The sequence below is a fragment of the Hibiscus syriacus genome, unplaced genomic scaffold (genome assembly GCF_006381635.1).
Source record: "Hibiscus syriacus cultivar Baekdansim isolate YM2019G1 unplaced genomic scaffold, ASM638163v2 tig00111220_pilon, whole genome shotgun sequence".
Taxonomy (NCBI): Eukaryota; Viridiplantae; Streptophyta; class Magnoliopsida; order Malvales; family Malvaceae; genus Hibiscus; species Hibiscus syriacus.
In genome coordinates this window covers 877497-893102 of record NW_024063024.1, presented here as the reverse complement: position 1 = coordinate 893102, position 15606 = coordinate 877497, and the positions used below count along the sequence as shown (strand labels likewise).

Sequence of the window (15606 nt, the reverse complement as noted above, 5' to 3'; positions counted from 1 at the left end):
TCTGAGTGCCAATTGGGACGTCTTCTCACACGATCTGATTGACGAGTTGTTGGAGCTTCAGAATTCTCTGGTTCTTGTTCATAATGTGCTGGTTCTGCTTCAGAAGAATCTCCTTCTTCAAACTCTTTTTCCACATGTATCTGAGTAGTCTCTGACTTTTCAGTGCTATCATCGTCTCCTTTTCTTTGTAGTTTATCTTCTACAAAGATAACATCTCTACTAATGATCACTTTGCGGGCAGTGGGATCCCACAAGCGATACCCCTTTACTCCACCAGCATACCCCAAGAATTTGCATTTCCTGGATTTTGGATCCAACTTTGAAATTTCTTGGGCGTTGTACATCACGTACACTATACTTCCAAATATATGGAGGTTTGAATAATCAACTGGTTTACCAGTCCACATCTCCATTGGTGTCTTCAGCTCTATTGCAATTGATGTAGCTCGATTCACCAAATAACAGGCGGTATTGACTGCTTCTGCCCAGAATGATTTTTCTAGGCCTGCGTCCCTCAACATTGCTCTTGTTCTTTCTAACAAGGTTCTGTTCATCCGCTCTGCCTCTTCATTTTGTTAAGGAGTGTTTGCCACTGTGAACTGTCTTTTGATGCATTCTTTCCTGCAAAAGTCATCAAATTCTTCGCTTGTGTATTCTCCTCCATTATCTGTTCTGAAACATTTGATCTTATTTCCAGAATCAAGTTCCACCCGCGCTTTGAAGTTTTTGAAAGTTGAAAACACGTCTGACTTCTTCTTAATAGGGTGCACCCAACATCTCCTGGAGTAGTCATCAATAAATGAGACAAAATATTTTGCTCCACCTAGGGACGTTACTGGTGCTTGCCATATGTCAGAGTGAACCAATTCTAGAACACTTTTGCCTCTAGAATTTGATGTGTTGAATTTCAACCGGTGCTGCTTACTTGTTATGCAATGCTCACACAAAGAAAGTGATACCTTTGTTAAGTCTGGAAGTAGCTTTTGCTCCACAAGGACTTTCATTCCTTGTTCTGACATGTGTCCAAGTTTCTGATGCCATAGCATTGCCGAATCTGAACTACATGAGGCAACAGAGGCTTCTACTTCTAGCAAAGTCTCTCCCTTCAGCATGTACAAGTTTGCTGCTATCTTTTCGCCTTTTAGCACCACAAGCGCTCCACGGAACACCTTCATGATTCCTTTCCGTGTTTCAATCTTGCTAGCATTATTATCCAACAATCCGTAGGATAATAAATTTTTCTTCAGACCTTTCACGTGCCGCACATCTCGAACAACTTTAATTGTTCCATCATACATCTTCAATTTGATGGTTCCCACGCCAACAATCTCTAAGGCATGATCATTGCAACTATACACAGATCCTCCTGAGACAGGTTCATAATGATGGAACCATTCTCTTCTTGAGGTCATGTGATATGTTGCTCCCGAATCAATGACCATATATCTGCAAATCGTTTTCTTCCTTCCACGGTGGTTGACGCTTCACAACATAGAGCATCTCCATCATCTGAAGTGTTTGCGGTATTGCCTTGTGGATTGGAGTTTTTATTTAGACTCCAACAATCCTTCTTCAAGTGACATTTCTTTCCACAGTTGTAACACTTTAAATTCTTATTGCTTCTCGACTTCGATCTACCATGTTTGTGACTATTGCTTTGGCCACGTTCTGTTGATCTCCCTCTCATCGTTGTCATCATTGTCAACGCTTCTGCTTGTTGCAGATTTACTTGTCTGTCTTCCTTGTTCTTGCTCTAATTTTCTTCTTGTAGAACAACAGCAGCAACGTCATCAAAGACTAGACTGGTGACATTACTGTTTGTCAAGTTGATGATGAGTTGATCATATGAATCCGGTAGACTTTGAAGTAGAAGTTCAACATGTTCTTGTTCTCCTATTTTACAGCTTAAGGATGTAAGCTGAGAAAATAAAGTGTTCAGTGTATTTAAGTGCTCCGTCACTGAAGTAGATTCTGGCATACGGAGAGTGTACAATTTTCTATTAAGGAAAATTTTATTGTGCAACGATGTGACCTCGTACAGTTTGGTGAGATGATCCCATATCTCCTTAGCTGTCTTCTTCTCCTCGATACTTGACAATACTTCATCTGCTAATGCTAGATGAAAGTTTGCCATAACATTTCCGTTCATTTCGATCCATTTGTTGTCGTATGTGAAATCTACTGGCCTTTTGCTGATAGCTGCTAGACAACCGTCTTTCCTCAGGATGGCATTCATCTTCAATTTCCACAATGAGAAATTTCTCCCATTGAACTTTTCAATATCAAATTTCGTTGCCATTGCTTCGTTTACGGATAACTCCCACTATTTCACTATCGTGAATAGTTCTCTGGAACCTTTAAAGAATGAGTAATAACTTCTTACTTTCTTATGTTAGAGGATCCACCTTTTGGTGGCAACCACAAAGACAATAAGCAGATATTACACACTCTAATCTAGCTCTGATACCAATTGTTGCGGAAGACGACTATCGGATAGAGTAAAATCGCAACTAATAATTTGAGAAAATAAAAATGAAGATAAAAGAGACACAAAATTTACGTGGAAAACCCCTAAAAATATAGGGTAAAAACCACGGGCAACGATAGAAGAATTTCACTATGAGAAAATAAGAATTACAACCTCTCTCGATCTACCAAGGAGAAAACAATGATAATTCTCTCTAGATAAAAAGGAGAAAACAACGCTCAAGAAACTCTCTAAAATCTCTCTAGTATTGGAAGAAAGCTAGAATGCTTTGAGATGGTTTTGAAGCTAAATGAGCTAGGGTATTTATAGTTGAAACTTAAGGACTAATCTTATAAATACCCTAAAGTTTAGTGACTAAAGTTTATAATTTACCCATTTAATTTTCAAACATTATTGCACCTAATTTTGACATTACAATATTAGATGCTTAACTTGAACCAATTTTTCAAACTTTGACATTTCAACAATAATGAAGGCGTATGAAACCAAATGGGGACAACTCCGTGAAGCCGTCCAAGATGCAAGACCCGTTGGAACCTTTAAAACAAGTGTCACTGTTGTTTCTGGTCAGCTTGTTTACAGCGATGTGGCATCTGTGCGTCCCGTTATTGCAATACTGCAAAAATAGACAAAGACATCATATTCTGCTACCACCATTCTCGATGAGGTTATCGATGAAGCACTTAGCCAGATGTAGTTCACTGTTCAAGCATATATGCACTAGCATATATATATATATATGTACTCAATAAATAAAAAAGTGCTGGATCTTGTAACTCACCGCCGTTTAGCAATCCGAATAAAAGTTTTTTTTCCTTCCAGTTCATCATAATCTCGAATTATCAAACATGAGAGCAACTGCGTAGAACTAAACCGAGAAACTAGAACTACAGAACTACGAAACAAATTACTAATCCATCATATTCTTTTTTTCCAATTTCGTGGTTCTAAAGAACTATCCATCAAATTATTAGGGGGTGTTTGGTTCAAGGATTGTGGGATTCTCATGGGATGAGAATTCCACATTCCCATGTTTGGTTGGCCGGGAATCTCATTCCCGGCAATATTTTATTACCAATAGTAGATTTTTTTGGGTATATTACCGGGAATGTCATTACCTCCCTTCCCTTAGGTATTGTAACATTACCGGCATTTTGGACTAAAATGCCCTTAAATTTTTATTTTTTTTCAAAAATATAATTCTTCTGTCATTGAATAATAAAAATTCTACGAAGGTTAAATTACAAATTTATCCTTAAATTATTTTAGATTTACAAAAAAAAGTCTATACTTAAAATTTTATATGAAGTTCAGGGGTTAAAAAAATTTTACCCTTTCATTAAACCTTTTTTATATTTTTAATTTTGTAAAAAAAATTATATAAATATTATGAATTTAATTTTTTTAAAGAAAATATATAAATATTTTACAATTTGTAATATTATACAAATATATAATAAGGACAATTTGGTCAAATATACATTCCAAAAATCTTTTATTCTTTTAACCAAACACGATAATCTTACATTCCTGCTAAACCAACCAAACACAAAATACAACATTCCCAGTAATTCTATTCCCTAGTAATCTTTTATTCCCACTGGTAATCTTACATTCCGTGAACCAAACGCACCCTTAAGATCCTCTTTGACAGGATTCCAGCATTATTAAAATATCATTGTCTAACAGTCTTGCTAGCTATAACAGTTATTTTTTTCATATAAAATAATTTACAGCATCACATTAGATTATACTATTTGAAACGTCTGTTAGTGAGAACAATTATATAATTATATGCTACAGACATTATTATTCGAATCTAAAATTTTTAAGAAGAATAACATTTTCCTTAACCACAGAAACTACTTAATATGTTCTACAATATTTATTATAATGACACCTATATTTTAATATCATTAAAATAATATTGTATTTGGAGGTCTTGTATATTATCTGAAAAATCTTAATATCATACTTAAAAGATTTACTGATATTCTAGTATTTTTCATCATATTCAAAAAGTTTACTAGTTCGAAAATCTTTTCATCATATTCAAAAGACTTATTAATTGTATGAAAAATGTATGATATGTTATTATCATTTTCTTCGCATCATCATCATATTTGAAAGCCTCAGTTATATATTATTATTATTTTCACTATCTAAAATAGTCAAATATCCATTATTTTTTTAAATTTTTGAATAATTTAAATTAAAATATTATGATTCATATTTAATTTGATTATTTAAATTTTTTAAATATTTGATTTTAATTATTTAAAATTTAAAATAAATATTTAAAATTTTGAATTTAGTTATTCGGATCAATGTTTTTATACACTTCTAACGAGAACAGTTATAGTGGTAGAAGTGGTGAGAAATGATAGTGAAGTCATGCATTATAAATGTGCCATTGCCACTATTAAAATATCATTGTATAACAACCTTTCTTTGCTTTCTTTTAAATGAAAACCAATGTTTAGTAAATTTATTAAAATGGCACATTTATTTAGACACCAATTAAATTAATGTAGAGATCAAATCTTTTACCATATCATATGAAATTAGAAAACAAGTTAATTAAAATAAGGCTTAAGGGTCAATATTATCCATGTAGTAAACTCAATTTATCAATTTTGTCATTCTCTTTTTTAGTCCTCAAAGTTATTTAGGGTGTTTATCTTAGCAATCGAAGTCCGTTTTTAGTTTTTTGCGTTTATCAACACCAATTATTTTCAAATAAGTCAATATTATAAATGTGATTTGATGATGATGTGACATGTATTAAATAAATACAAAATAAAATACTTACTAAATACAACAGTTAGAAAAAATCTCCAAAAATTTAACATAACCCCTTAATCTCACCGAAATAAATAATAAATTTTTGAGAATTTGTTATAATCATTGTGTTTAATAAAATATTTTAATATAACTACATAATGCAAAGACGCAAAAGCCTCACAATACTTTCAGTTAAAATGGTCAACGAACTTCAATGGCTAAGATGAATATCCTAAACAACTTCGAGGGCTAAATTAATGTAAAAAAAATGATAGAGGCCAAATTGATAAATTGAGTTTACTACAAGAGCAACCGTGACTATTAAGCCTTAAAACAATTATAGCTAATTAAAAATCAAAGAATCATGAAATATATATAAATAGTTTAGGGTGATTACAAGTAGTATATGTTTAAAGTCTTCTTAATCAATTGAAACGTACGTACATCTCATAGATGAACTCATAACCTTTGAGAAAATAAGTTCCTTTTTATCACTAATATCATTTGATGAATTCAAATAGTCATAAAATATCAAACAAAAGAATTTTTATTGAACCTTTACATCTTTTCATCTAAGATTTCAGATGAAAAATCATCAATAAGAAATTTGACATTTAATGCAAATGCTCATTCTTGAACAACTCATATCAATAACTATTGAAATCATTTAATGAGTTTCGCAAAACCTATCTTCTTTTAATACCCAATGGACATTCTCTAAAATAAAAGCCAATGTTTAGCAAATTTATTAAAATGGCACATCTATCTTAGAACCATTAAAATTCATGTAGAGATAGAATTTTTTGCCATCTCGTGTAGATAAAAGAAAACCAATTAAGTTGAATTAAGAGTAAGATTTTTAATTAATGATGGTTTAGGGTTTCGTTGTATCAGCAAACAATGTATGTGTGGGTTGTGTTAGCAGTGGAAGTGTTATGTGGATGTTCCATGTCCATTGCCCAACCACCGACAGCCATGTTCAATATTATGGCTGCCACTAGTCAAAACTCTATGGCTTCTACAGATCCAAGCACGAACATCATCCGACAAAATGGTCTGTGTGCCGACTTATACAAGGGAAACTACAAGGATGGAAACCCAGTAGTCTTGTGGACATGTGGACATTCAACCAATCAATTGTGGATATCGGAATCAGACGATAATACAATTCGATGCAACGGAAAATGCTTAACCACTTTTGGATACTTCTCCCAAGCCGATGTGATAATCTATGATTGTGACAAGGCTGACTCTGATGCCACCAAATGGGAAATCCTCAGTGGTGGAACTATAAGAAATATTAAATCCGGGCAGGTCTTGACGGGATTTCAATTTACTCCGGGGCTTAGAACTAAACTATAATAAATATGAAAACAAACTAAGATATAATTATATTAAACCATTAAGAATAAAATACTAGATTTGTAGAAACGTATATGAATTTATTGTTGGATATTATCTAGAATGTTGAGATCTTTAAGATTGTCTTGGTTGTGATCTTCCAAGAAGATAGAGTTCTCTTAAGTATAAACTGTCTGACGGGCGTAAGAGAAAATACGAGGTGATTTAGTTCTTGGGAACCATAACCCCTTTATATAACTAATTTAAGAATCAATTATTGTCTGTATTTATAACTCTGCCCCTCATCAAAATATAAATACAACTTTAATAATATCTACACTTTTATTTCCATGAAACTTCTAATACCTTATGACTTTATAAAATAATTGGTCAATTTATGTCATATTTTATGATAACAATATACATTAAAAATATGTGCTCATAATTATGAATTTTAATCCAATAATCTCCCACTTGGACAACATATATTTCCTGATAAATGTATAACCTTATGAGCTTGAAATTGTTATCATGCAATAAGTATTCTATAACAGTCTCGTCCATCAACTATATCCATATAGGATCAAAGCGACTTTTGTCATATCAATCATGACTAGACCCATCAATGGTCACGTATACAAACACATTCAAATGACATAGACCAATCATGGAGCGTAGCATGAAAATTACATGTAATGTGAACCATACATGTCTTTTTACAACCGGTCCTCTTTAGTGAGATCAAATTTTTACCAAAACCATAGTGTGGATAAACCAAAACAAACTTTATTTCTGCAGAAAATAACCTTAAAATAAATATCCTTAAATTGAAGTTACTGAAATTGTGTTTATAACCAACGAACATTTAAATTACAAGCTCCCACTAAAACTGAATATTCTTAAATGATATTACACCCACATGAGTAGTGTGCTCATGAAAGACCTAGGGTGACAGTTTCTTAATAAGCACGCAATAATGAGTTTGTACCAATATGCTCTATAAACACATAACACTTTGTATTTTTCTTTAACAATCAGAAACATAATGTCTATATGCTTAGATTTTAAGATGTTTTTGTTGTATATGGAATAAAGGATTGCAACTTTATTGTCACAAAATAACTCAAGTGACATTTCTTATCAATCCATAATTAGTAGTTCATGTGACAAAATTTTGCATCTATATTCCAATAAGTTGGAGTCCATAAACTTGATGATGTCTTACTTACTAGACCTCCGATATGTGAGCATGTAATATTTTGTTCTTAAATGTATCATATGAATCAATTTGGATGCTATCCAACGATCCATACCCAAATTGCTTAAATATCTACTTAATATCTCAAAATCATACGCTACAATTAAATGTGTACAAATCTGAGTATACATTAAACTCTTCATTTATTTATTAAGTATAAGGAACCTTTTTGCATTTCCTTAGTTTCAAAACCATTCTTAAGGCACCGATCAAGATTAAACTTGTTTCCTTTAGCAATAAGGGGTATCACTTAGCTTACTCCCACTAAACTTGTAGTATATACAATAGTCAACCAAATTTATTCCAAAACTAAACGAGATAATCACTTGATGAAATTTGTTATACAATTAACGGGAGTCATACTTACATTCATAAATAGATTTCCTTAATTTTCATATCATTAATTTTGTATCGTTAGACACAATTTTCTAATTGCATCGTATAAACCATCTCTCATCAATGTTACCATTGAAAAATGCAATTTTGAAATCCAACTTATATGACTCAAAATCAAATATGAGCAACAAGTATCATGCTTATCCTGGAAGAGTCTTTCAATGAAACCAAACAAGAATGTCTCTACAAAATTAATACATTCTTTCTGAGTAATGAGACGAGTTCTCAAACTTTATTATCTTGTATAAACCTTATACTCTTCTTACATAACATTAATCCACTTTTGAGAGTCAGAACTTTTATGACATGACGAAAGTTGATTAGATCATCTTCTATCATTCCACTGCCATCCTTATTTCTTTTAGAAACATAATAATATAAAATAATATTTCTCTCATCTTGTGGGTCTTCAAAATAACACTTGTTTTTTAAGGTTGTTGAGTTTGTTCTCCGTAACATTTTCTAATATTGAATGGAGAGTTATTCAATATTATCTGATTGAAGTTCTAGATTCACTTCTTGATTAACGACATGTATGAACACATAGATATCATCAAAAGTGATAATAGGAATTGAGTTATAATTCAATTCACCCTCAAAAGCAATTCCTTAAACCTTATTTCTCCCTCCAAACTCAACATCCTAAAAAATAATGTTATAGATTTCATCTTAAAAATATTCCTAATTATGAGATCATAAAACTTATAACCCCTGGATCGCTCAGAATAACCAAAGTAGTTGCTTACTGTTTTAGAATTTAATTTCTTCTCATATGTCCTAACTTATCTAAAACAGAGAACAACCCATTTATAACATAATGTTGTCTCTTTTGAGTTGGACCTTTAACAACTACATTCTGATTTTATTTTTGCCCTTATCTTTATACACTTTTCAAATGAGTACTTTCAAACTTATTATACTTCAACCTTTCTTCCTCTTGCACACAATGAAAAATGAGCTCATTTAGAGTTCATTTCTCCCTTTCAGTTGATTAAACTCTATAAGAAGCGATACTAAAATCACAAGAACAAATATTTCTTCAGAAAAACTCGATTTTAAGTGCCTTAAGTTTTGAAGCAATATGAAACATATCCATAATGTACTCCCAATATTTCCTTGACCTTTTTACTTTACATCAAAGAAGTAAAAAAATGATGTCGTGTAAACCTTATTGTTTTTAGGAAAACATTTCTCAATTTCGTCAAGGAAACCATTGGCCTAAGTAATCTTTTCAGATTTTTTGCCCCTAAATACTTCAAAAATGTTGTTGCTTCATGACCATTAGACTCATTCAATTTGAACAAATTTCACCTCTCAAAATCCTTATACCAATTAAGGATGTTATCCCCATGAGATGGGCAAATTGTTATTTCCTTAGAGCAAAGTCTATGTTCATACAACCAAAACCTTATGTAAGTGCATCTTTTCATTCCTTGAGATTCATTTTCCAAAGCATGAGCATGAAATTTATAATAGCATATATTGTGATAGCAATAAATAAATAATTAGTTGAATATAGAATGAAATAAATCTGAAGCTCACATTAATATTCTTAAGTAAACGAATAAATTCAAAATAACAACTAATTTCCATCACAAGATACCAAACACTACATCAATATCAAGTCTTTGGACAATAATATTAACAGTAAACGGTACTCTTGTTGTAGTAATCAGACATTGATAATAAGCTATGTCGAACAATAGACTAATCTTTGGACTAGTGTAATGCTCACATAAAATACCTTATAATTGTCACAGGTGTCGCTTGAAATCCGACCAAATATTAACTTTCATTTAGGCCAATTAATAAACGCATGAATTATAATAAACACAAAATCATTTTGATATTTCGAATAAATCAGTCTACACAAAAGAGGTCATTTTGGCGGCATTTTGTTTCAACTAATTTACCAAAATATTAGACCTAGCCAAAATATGAATTAATTTGTCTCAATATATATATTCTAATAACAAAAAATCAAAACTTAAATTTTGATCAAATTGAATTGAATATATACATATATTACATTAACAATATAAATAAAATCATATAAATATTATCAAATTCTCTTAATTTTATCATTTAAGTAAAAAATAACCAAAATAATATTAAATTTGAATAACCTTAAACCTCATCTCTAGATATCATATACTCCAGTAATATTTCATCTATAGATAAAATATTCACCTTAAAATGATATCTGATTCGATAACCAATCACAAATAAAATATTCAATGGAAAGTGATTCTCTTCAAAATAAGATTAATGGATTATAAAACTAAAATTAATTAACTAATCCAATGCAGCATATTGCTTCATAATATTCTCAGGCGTGAATCCCAATTATGGGATTCATCGCATTTACTTCTAAACGGGCAAATGAAATTTGTCGCATAAAAAATGTAACGTATAATCCATTGCAATTTATCGATTGGTATATCAATCATATAAAGAGAAACCCCCCAAATTATACTATTATAATTAATAAAAATTATACTGAAATTTTATACAAAAGTTTTAATTTCATAAATTCTAAAATCAAATAGTTCAACATGACGAGATGATGATGTCACTTGTTAGAACCAAACTGTAATGAATATGAAAATAAACTAGAATCTAATCATGTCAAATCATCAAGAATAAAATACTAGATTTGCGGAAGAGTACCTAAATCAATCGTTGGAGATTATCTAGAAGGTTGAGATCTTGAAGATTGTCTTGGTTGTGCTCTTCCAAAAAGATATAATTCTCTTAATTATAGACTCTCTGACGGGGATAACGAGATAAGAAAATACGAGATGATCTATTTCTTGATGACCATATCCTTTTATATAGCTGATTTAAGAATAAGTTATTGTTTATATTTATAACTCTGTCCCTCATCAAATTATAAATACAACTTTAATAATATCTACACTTTTATTTTCATGACTTCTAATACCATATGACTTTATAATATAATTTGTCACTTAATTTATGTTTATATTTTATGATAACAATATACATTAAAAATATGTATTTTAGTCCAGCAGATTAGTCTAGCTCAAGATTTCAATGTTAATGCTTCTAAGCAAGCTTTTACTCTTAGCACGAATACAACGTCGCAGGTGACCACCATTTTAAGTTACTAAGGCCAGTGCTTGGGAGTCGGTGGAATTACGGAACAGCTGGGAAACTGTCCGAGTAAGGTTACTCAGAATGAATGGGCATTATACCCAGACGGTACCATCAGGCCTCAAAATAATCTAAATTGGTGTCTCATGTATGCAAATCCTGGTTGGACCACGATCAACGTACAAAGGTGCGATGGGGGTATTCCAGAACGATGGAGATTTCAAAATAATGGAACCATTTTGCATGTGGGTACTAGAAAGGTGCTGGATGTGCAAGATTCAAAGGTTACGCTCAATGACTACGACCAACAACAACCTAGCCAGATTTGGTCTCAGGGGCAGCCATGAACATCGAAGCATATGTAAGCTTCTTTATATGTATGTAATAAATTAGTGTTGGATCCTGTAATCCAACACCATCTGTTAATCGAATAAAACACTTATGATTGCTCTCTTCATCTTCTCACTACAATCACCAGACTGGCCTTTGACAATGACTTTCTCAATTGCCTCTGTTTCTCAACAACTTTATTACAGCTTCATCATTTATCGTGTTTCTCTTACAATTGCTAATTCTTCGCATCCACAAATTGTGTTTCATATTATATCACATTTTAGTACTTCACCAATATCGTCAAATCCAAAATATGCACATAATTAATTCAATCCAAAATATACTCTTCTTACTAAGATCATCAAAGAACATATCAACGGGCATACCTAGACACTATTACAGCATAATAACAAATAATCAACAGCATGATGAGCTTACCCCCCCATCCGTTCTCCCTTTATTTGTCATATTAGAGTGTTGACAAGTCAAGACGGTTAGCTTAGCAGGTGTTTGGTTCGTTGATTGATTACGTTGTTAGTTAAGCCGTTGGTAACTGACTGCTTGGACTCTTAGTGTCAATTCAGTCAGGTTGCTGGGCTATAAATAGAGCTGGATGAGGAGAACTCGAGGGAAACTGGAACCATGGAGCCGGAGCTGAAAATCCTATATAAACTGGATCTCCTCTCCATTATCCCATTTATCGCCTGCTTATTAAACCCGAAACAAACATCCGGAAGAGCGACACTTAAAGTCTCACGTCTAATGGCCTTGTAATCTATGCTGACGTTTACATAGATAATTTATCAATTAAAGAATAAACATTAAAACCAACAGACAGGCCAGGCACAAGGTCCGGCCCAATACATGTACCAGATGAGCGCCTAGGACAATGTGGTATCAGTTTTCTAGTTTCTTAATAGTCTGCCCGCAGTAACATTTGGTGGTAAATAAAAGAACGGATAATTGAAAAGGGTAAATCCGAGTAATTCCTGAAATATTAGGGACCTACTCACGTAAATATCCCTCATTTCCGCTGGATCTATAAACAAAGAAAAACCAGAACAGTCTCGATAAAAGTATGCGAAAACCCCTGTAAATTTTCCAAAAGATTCATAACCCAATCAAATTCTTGCTTATCCCTATAATGGACTTCGCTCAGGTGAGTTAGATCTATCTCTCTTTCAATATCTCCCTTTTACTTTTTGCTAGTTCATCAAATTTCCCTTATTTCGTACCTACTTGTTCTATGCATGATGCTGTGCTTGGATTGGTTAACTGGTAGATCTGAGTTTTTTTTTTCCTTGGAAATTTCGACTTTGAAGCACGCCCTTTTGTTTGTTTGATGATAAAACGGATGAAATCTGACAATTTGTAAGCAAAGATTGGTAAGCAACACTAGGTTGTTTTGAAGTAGATCCCAAGATCCAACTTTGGAGTGAAATTTTTTCATCTTTTATGTTGCCTCAATGATTTGGTTGAAGAAAAAAGGTGAATTGAACAACCCCATTGCTTATTTGGAGCATGAAAACTAGATAGACATTTTACAACTTTGAGACCCAAATTTTTATTTGGTGCTTAAGAGTACTGATTTAATGCTTTATAACGACTTTACTTTTCCTTTTGTGCAGCCTCCAGTTGAAAATTATGCCAACCCCAGGACGTGTTTCTTTCATGTTCTCTTCAAGGTAAATTGTTTTTTGCATCTAATTATCTTGATCTGGTGAATCGGATTTATATGCCCTTTTTTCGGTGTTGATGCTTGGTTCTTGTTTCCTGCAGGCTGCAGCATTGGCCTTTTACATCCTTTCTGCTCTCTTGTTCAACAGCTTTGTGATCATTTTTGTGGTGACTGTTCTTCTTTCTGCTCTTGACTTTTGGGTTGTTAAGAATGTTAGTGGATGTATGTTGGTCGGTTTTAAAAAAATTATTTATGTTTTTTTTGGATAAATAAAGTTTATTCATCCAAAGAGAGCAGTAAAGCTGCTACAAGAAACATATACAAACACTAAACCAGTCCCCAATTTAGGCACAGTCGCATATTTGTAGCATCAACCCTATTAATGTGACTCCTATACAACTTTGTTCTAACTACCTCCCGTATAGTATTTACAATTGAATCAACATAAAGCATCTCACCCCTAAAACTCCTACGATTACGTTCTTCCCAAAAAGAGTAAACAAATCTGGTCAAAGCAAGCTTGAGGATATGAACTAAAAGGGACTTCCCTTTAAAATGATGAACCATCCAGCAGACCTCATCATCCCAACACTCCAGCAATTGATGTTGCAAATCACAAGTACGCATAATAGCTTGCCATATCTCACACGCAAAAGGGACATTCAAGGAAGAGATGATTGCGAGATTCATGACCAACCCCACACAACACACACACACATTGTTTACAACCGCAATTCCAAACCTGATAAGTCTGTCTTTAGTAGGCAACCTATCAAGTAGAACCATCCAAGCAATAAGGGAGAACTTAGGGACATGTGCAGGGAACCAGATGAGTCTATGCCATGCAACTTTTTCTCTATTGATTCGGATGATCCCATATCCACCTGCCCTTGATCTGAGATAAGGCAGTCACAGGACTGAAGAGAACACTAGCCTCCTCCCTCATTTTAATCAATTTGTTTAGAATCCAGCTGAAATGTGATTTACTAACAACAATCCAAAAGTCAGCTGACTTAAAACAGTAAACCTTGATCCAAGCAATCCATAAAGACCCTTCTCCAGCAAGGATGCTCTTAATAAGCATTAAACAACAAGCTTTGCTCCAATCAGCTAGCTTCCTTAAGCTCAACCCTCCCTCAGATTTTGGTGAGCACACCTGGTTCCAGCTCACTCTAGCACCCCTAGCAGAGGAATCATTGCCCCTCCAAAATAACCTTATACAAAGCTTCTCAACATCCCTAATGACACCCTTAGGCAATAGAAGCTGCCTACTCCAATAACCAAACAAGTTGAACAGGACAGACCTCACAAGTTGCAGTCTGCCACCATAGCTAAGTCTCCTACTGGACCACTTGCCGATTCTGTCTCTAATTTTCACAAGCAAAGCCGAGCAATCCCTGCTAGTGAGCTTACGAGTAACCAAGGGCACCCCTAGGTATCTAACAGGGAGTTTGCTGATCCTGAAACTAGTAGCTCCATGGATCAGTGCAACTTTATCTGATGCCATCCCACAAGAAATTATTTTTTGTCTTCATGGCATTCAATCTTAAGCCCGAAAGTTCATAAAACATATCCAAAATATTTACAACCCACATAACAGAATCTAATGACCCATGGCAGAACAAAAGGAGGTCATCAGCAAAACAGAGGTGCGTGAGAGGGATTTTTTTGCATTTAGGATGAAATCTGAAAACCCCATTCTTGGCAACAATATCCAGCAAGGAAGATATAACATTCATCACAATCACAAAAAGATAAGGGGATAGGGGATCACCTTGTCTAACCCCCTAGCCCCCTTAAAATACCCCACTAGACTACCATTCATAGAGATAAAATATATAGGTATGGTAATACATGCTTTAATCCAACCATAAAACACCTCAGGCAACCCCAAAACCTCAAGAACATTCATAAAAAATTCCCAGCATATTGAGTCAAAAGCCTTCAGCAGGTCAACCTTAATAGTACATCTAGGAGAAAGATTCTTCCTAGAGTGCCCCCTAACTACTTCTTGGGCAAGTAAGGTATTGTCAGCAATGTTTCTACCCTTGACAAATGCTGACTGATTTAAAGAAATCATGCCAGGGAAGAACACAGCTAATCTAGTGACTAATATTCTAGTGATTGTCTTATAAACCACAGAGCAACAAGAAATGAGCCTAAATTCCTTAGCTATACATGCATTTAAGGACTTAGGCACTAAGACAATGG

At 33.4% G+C, this 15606-nt stretch overlaps 1 protein-coding gene across 1 annotated transcript; it reads left to right on the top strand.

The window, feature by feature from the left end:
* The first annotated feature begins 2957 nt into the window (after nucleotides 1–2957).
* Nucleotides 2958–6634, top strand: LOC120156498 (ricin-like). The gene is made up of 2 exons (XM_039167809.1): nucleotides 2958–3083; nucleotides 6167–6634. The coding sequence occupies exons 1-2, from the start codon at nucleotides 2958–2960 to the stop codon at nucleotides 6632–6634; spliced, it is 594 nt and encodes a 197-aa protein (XP_039023740.1).
* Nucleotides 6635–15606: the final 8972 nt, after the last annotated feature.